General features: G+C 33.8%; 1 protein-coding gene across 1 annotated transcript; it reads left to right on the top strand.

Moving 5' to 3' along the window:
- Window positions 1-2,768: 2,768 nt before the first annotated feature.
- LOC145972118 (uncharacterized) lies at window positions 2,769-6,146 on the top strand. Its single transcript, XM_083100396.1, has 6 exons — window positions 2,769-3,079; window positions 3,330-3,549; window positions 3,624-4,424; window positions 4,611-4,852; window positions 5,031-5,199; window positions 5,542-6,146. The coding sequence occupies exons 1-6, from the start codon at window positions 2,993-2,995 to the stop codon at window positions 5,694-5,696; spliced, it is 1,674 nt and encodes a 557-aa protein (XP_082956522.1). The 5' UTR covers window positions 2,769-2,992; the 3' UTR covers window positions 5,697-6,146.
- The last annotated feature ends 224 nt before the right edge of the window (window positions 6,147-6,370 follow it).

Raw genomic sequence — 6,370 nt, 5'->3', positions numbered from 1 at the left:
AAATTTGTTAATAAGCTGTTTTAAAAGCTTCTTGAACATCTACGGTGGCAATCAAATTTAATGCCTCAGCATTTTCTTTGTTACCCACAAAGAAAATGCTGATGCAAATGAATCATATAATATCATCGTTCTGTCATTAGAAAATTCAAGAGTTTGAAAGTCGGAAATATTGTGCACTGAAATAGTACACCATTCATCATCATTAATAAAATCAATATCTTGTGTGTTTTTAATTTTCAGTGATAGAATACACTCTGAAAGATTTTACAAAATTGCTGGCATTTTCAGTTAATGCCAACTAATTTTCTCCTAACTATGTACATTAAATGATTTGTGTATTTCAGTAAGCAGACATTCAATTTTTCGATGTGTATGTGAAAATTAAATTCTTCTACATCCTAATAACAGAACGTCTATTTAAATTTTTATCTGTATAATAGCATGTTGCTTCCATAACTTTTTTGATTGTTACTCCATATATTTATTGTAGTACAAACATAATCAACTTGACTGAATATTTGTTGTAATCTATTTAACATTTGCTTCTTTCCATCCTTTAAATGATTTAGTGTCGTTTTATAAGAAAAATTTAAACGGGGTAATGTATCTATTAACACATAAAAAGTTTTTTACAAATATGATTCTATACAAAATTTTACCATTAAAATCTTATTACAATTTCACCTACTATGGTGCGCTTATAAAGTCTCTGATTATTATAGTATTTAAGCCTTTTTTTATCGAAATCTGAGAAATTAAACCACAAATTAAATTTTTCTTTACTATATACAGATTTCCTATATACTGTAATTAGATTGAGACATTTTTTGTTTAGTATTAGCAGGTTACGTATTCAGTGTCTTATGAATGTGATCTCACTAACATATTCTAACTAACTTTTTAGAACTATTGAGTAATTTCACTCTTTTTCTTTATTTTCCACTTTTTAAGATGAGTTCGAAATCTTACAAGCGGAGGCTACGACGAAGAGCTGAAAGAGAGGTATCTAAAAGATTCAAAGTTGATGAGATCATGAGCAAAGTCAATACAAGATATGCTATAACAAGTGACGCGGATAGTGAATCTTCTGATTGCAATCTCTCGTATGTCGACAGTATAGATGAATGTGAAATGCGTTATCTAGAACAAGAATCTGTACCAAATAATGATGCTTCATCAAGTGAAGAGGAAAATAATAATAGAAGTGATTCATTATCAAGTGCCAATGATGAAAATGATGATAATAGGCCTGGTGTAGATTTTGTCGATAATAATGAGAGAAATGTTGTAGAATTTGAAAATGATACTGAAAGAGAAGAATATATTATTGAAACTGTTCGTGAGTGGGCATTAGAGGCAGGACATCTATCCATGAAAAAATTGAATAATCTTCTCAATAGACTTCATGTAGTTTTTCCACGAATGCCCAGAAACTATAAGACTACTTCACACTCCTGTTCATATTAATGTAGTTGAATTTGATGATGGGTGTAAGTTTTGGTACAAAAGTATTTTGACTAATCTGAATGCCATGGATCTGAGAGAGTATTTTCAAAGATATGACTGTATCAAGATTGATGTGAACATAGATGGTTTACCTTTATTTCAAAGTTCAAAGAAGAAGTTCTGGCCTATTTTGGGCTATCTTGTTGGTACCGAAAATGAGCCATTCATTATTGCTTTATATTTGGGCAAGCAAGATCCTAAAAATTCGGCAGAATTCTTGTATGACTTCGTTAATGAGGTTGAAAATTTGCTAGAAAATGGATACATTTACAATGGGGTAACGTACCAGTTTGAAGTTCGAAATTACATACTAGATGCACCCGCTCGATCATTAGTAAAATGCACTATAGGTCATTCGGGCTATGCATCATGTGAAAAATGTACTGTTGTTGGTCAACATGTTGATGGAAGGAGAACTTACGTGCAACTTGATGAACCTCTGAGAACGGATCAGTCTTTTCGTAACATGAGTCAGCGACTTCATCATACTGGTGTGTCTATTTTGTCGAGAAATACTAACATGATATCTCAGTTCCGCCTTGATCCAATGCATTTGATTTGGCAAGGAGTTTGGAAGAGACTGCTTAAGGCATGGATCCTTGGAATGGGCCTTGGCAATTGGAAGTTAATGCAGTCCGCGAAATATCTGCTATTCTTGAAAATGATTTATCTCAAACATGTCCACAAGATTTTGCTAGGCCTCCAAGATCATTGATAGAATGGAATCTGTACAAGGCTACTGAGCTTCGACGAATGTGTCTCTATGATGGCATTTTTGTATTCAAAAGATATCTTCATGAAAATGTGTATAAACATTTTCTCTTATTGCATTCTGGTCTTTATATTCTCTCTAGTCTAGTTCTGGTTCGTTCAATGTTAGAAACTGCTAATGAATTGTTACGACTCTTTATACGCCATTCTGTCAACATTTACGGGCAGAAGTTTGTAGTATATAATGTCCATGCTCTCTGCCATCTGACCGCTGAATGTGCCGTATATGGACAGCTCGAAAACTTCAGTGCTTTTAAATTCGAAAATAGATTAAAATCCCTTAAGGCAGTTCTCCGATCAGGGTATCAACCGTTGCAGCAAGCAGCTTATAGAGACCTTGAAAGGTCTGCACGTGTTACTGTTCATTTGTCTTTTAATGATAAGCATGTTACTCTTTCTCAAGAGCACAGAGATCCAAATGAAGTCATGATTGGTACGCACTTCAGACGATTGTCAGTTGGTAAAATTTTTTTCCAGCTAAGAAGGAAAGATTCGTGTTTACGAACTGTTGGTGGAGACATTGTTGTATTGAGGAACATTGTTCAGAATGAAGATGGCATTTTTCTGATTGGAAATATGTTCCTTAATGTTGAGAACTTCTACACATATCCTCTAAACTCATCTATTCTAGGCATTGTTCGTGTATCTGAGAAAGAACATGTTAGAAGAAGTTTTGCTCTGACAGACATTGAGTCAAAATGTTGGCTAATGTCAGATGGTGATGCATTTCTGTGTGTGCCTTTGTTGCACACAATGCCCCTATTCTAAGTATTGCATGTATTCTGTCAAATCCCTGCTATATGTATGTATATCTTGTTTTTTTAAAGATTATAATTTTCTCACATTATCTTTTATTTCTAACTTTTTATCTCTCTCTCTCTCTCTCTCTCTCTCTAATTCTTTTCTTCTCTCTCATTTCCTTCCTTCTTCCCCTATTCTTTTCTTTTTTTTCTATATCTTTTATCCACCATTTTCCTTCTCCCTTCTTTTCTAACAACCATCCTCCCTGCTGCCATTGTATATCTACATAATCTTCTTTGCATCGTTTTTAGTTCGTTGTCATCAAATTTATTAACAAAACAGAAAAAGAATCAAATGACGACACAGTTTATGAGGTGGGCCTCGCCAAATGGATTGTTGACTTAAACGAGGACATGATGGGTACGACAAAATGGCCTCCTTCTTCCGTAGATGCTGGAAAACTTATAAGGAAGGAAACTTCCCCAGATCCAAATTGGCCAGTGTGCTATGTTGAGTTGATAAGGTACTTCGGTAAGTTTGATTGCGCAAGTTAACTATATGAGTCATGCTTTTAGTCTAATTATTATTACTTTATTTGCATCCAGATACTATAAAAAGAGCTAGAGAGATGTTGAAGAGATTGGTGGATGAAGGACTAACTTCCTACGAGACTGAAAGAGAATTGGGCCGGGGTAAAAGGAAGAAACGACCATCTATTATATATACCGAGGATTCAGATGTTCCAAAATACAATAAAAAGAAACAGTCTCTGTCTGATGACAGCGACTCAGATTTGGTTCAACATAAGAAAATTAGAAAGTTTGACAAGTCAAAGAAGATAGATCAAGATATACCGGCACCACCATCGTTGTCCTTTCAACACAAAAGCCCTAGTAACATAAGCCCAGATCAGAATGACAGGAACAGAAAAATTATTGTGACTGTTGCACATAAAAACACGGGAACTGCTTCATCTTTAATAGAGAAAATTAAAAGTCGAAAAACTGAGCGACAAGTTTTTCAGAACCTAAAAGAAGAGAGTCTCGAAAATGCTCTTAAGAAGCAGAAGAGCACATTAACTGTTCCTCAGCTGAATGTATGTGCCAAAAGCCCTTTGCAACAAATGAATGTCACACTGTCCGAAAACAATGTTAATAGTATGGGAGATGAGAAGGAAAATATGATTAATGAATCTGAAGTTGAGTCCAGCCTTGGAATCCCTTCTGAACGGCAAAGCCCAAGCTCAAGAGACACAGAAGTGGTTCGGCCGAGTTGTTATACACCTTTGAGGTCTCCATTGTTGCACAGGATGAGTCCTAGAAATCCTGAAATCTTTCGTCATCAGCAATATAATTGTCACCGGAAAATGTCACAAGATGATAATGATGCTGAGAGTCTTTCCTTTGGTAATTATATTATGGTCAGTTGTTGGCCCTATTTATATTTTTATATTAATTATATTAATAGCTTAGCGAAAAATTAAAATTTTCGCTCTCGTTGACTCTCAAACCGAAAATCACAGATTATATATATCTTTGAATTTCAAGAGCCGAAATATAATAATTTCAATTAATTATATTATTTAATTTCAGATATCAATAAGAGCATTAGAGAAATAAAATCTCTATGCAAAACTACACTTGTGCGAGTGGAAGAATTGAGCAGTAAAGTTGATGTCACAATTATGAATCAGACGCGACTCAACCGGTCTCTTCTTCCAGCTGAGAAAAGAATTATTCGTCCATCAGATCTACCGGCTCTTCCTGTTTATACAGAGGATGATCTGAAAGCTATGGAGAGATTTTTGGAAGACGAATCTAATTTGTCAGCAATGGTAAGTTTAAGGATGTTTTGTATTGATTTTTCACGTGTAATATGGAGTCTCTCTACACAAACATATCCGAAAATGATGCCTCTGATTTTTTGTATTTACTCTATACATGCTTAATTCTACTTGCACTGTTTTATATCCCTATGTCAGCGAACTGTAGATGTGATTGTTTGATTTTTAGGTTCATTATCTGGCTTCATTTTCCTTGAATAAAATTGAAGGAAAAGCAGCTACTCAAATTATGGCAAAGTTGATATCTAATGTACTGGCCTGTTCCTACAATTTTAAGGGTACTGACGGAAGTGGAAAAAAAGGCTTTCAATATCTGCATCTTTGGGAGGTGGTTCAAGGTATGCATTTAAAGGTTTTTGAAGATTATTGAATATTTGAATAGTGACTTTTTCTTGCTATTAGAATATATATATACTGGAAATGTAAAGTATATCTACAATTTTCTTCCACTGTTTATATATATATATACAATATGGGTGTAACCATTTGGGAATTAATATATATATTTTGAATAATTCATGTCTTGAAATATCAAGCTGATGCGTATTCTTTGATGTAAATATATCAACTCGATTTGATCATTGCTTTCCTAAATTGTGTCATTAAGGACTGAATGGATAGCCTGTAAGCTGTATTGGTATTTATTAGCGGAAAATGTAATTATATGTCATATATTTCAGGTGTGATACAAATGCGATTTCCTGAGAGTGATCTCTCAGATGCCAAAGATTCTGTGATGTCCTGGTTGCGAAATGCTCCCTGGCGGAAGCAAGAGAAAGGATCTGACACTGGGAAGAGGAAGAGCAAGAGCTCTCTAAAAGAAAGCAGTACTTAAGAAAACAAGACAATAAGTTTTTTCCAGTGTTACCTATAACATGTGATATTTTTTGCTGATTGTGATATAGGGTTATGATATAGGTATAGGTTGTCTATTAGTGATCAAAATAATTGTAATGTCCATTAGTTATTTAAGGCGTCCAGCGCAGATGTAAAATGGGCCGTTTTTACTTCCGATTTTTTTTTAGATTTACATGCACTATTTACACGAGATGTTTTACACGAGCAACAAATACGAACAACTGTCTATATACGCTTGCTATATAAGATCTTATTGCTTTATCGTGTTACTCTTTTATAAAAATTTTTTTATGATTTCTTTATTTATTGCACAAGCCACTCTATGTGATCACTTTTTGTGCAATTATTATAAACTGATTCATATCTGAGTGTAAGATTTTATTTCCATGATTAATTTTTTAATTTTCCACGTATTAATTGCGATTCTTGTGCACATATTGCTTTTTTATTGGGCAAAACACAAAAGTCGAGAAATTGGAAGCACTTATTTGGTCCTAAAATATTTAGTTTTTTTACACTCGAAATTTTCAACACTCGAATAATCGATTTACATTTCTATTTGTTTTTTTAGCCCCATATTTTATGTATTATGCAATAGCTGCAATGATATATAATAATGACAACTTTATATATAAAAGAATAGCCCCTTAG

This window comes from Camponotus vicinus, unplaced genomic scaffold (genome assembly GCF_025532165.1).
Source record: "Camponotus vicinus isolate PSW18456_S1 unplaced genomic scaffold, iyCamVici1.0 SCAF_5, whole genome shotgun sequence".
Taxonomy (NCBI): Eukaryota; Metazoa; Arthropoda; class Insecta; order Hymenoptera; family Formicidae; genus Camponotus; species Camponotus vicinus.
The sequence above is the reverse complement of the archived record's forward strand: the minus strand, read 5'-3'. Positions and strand labels throughout refer to the sequence as shown.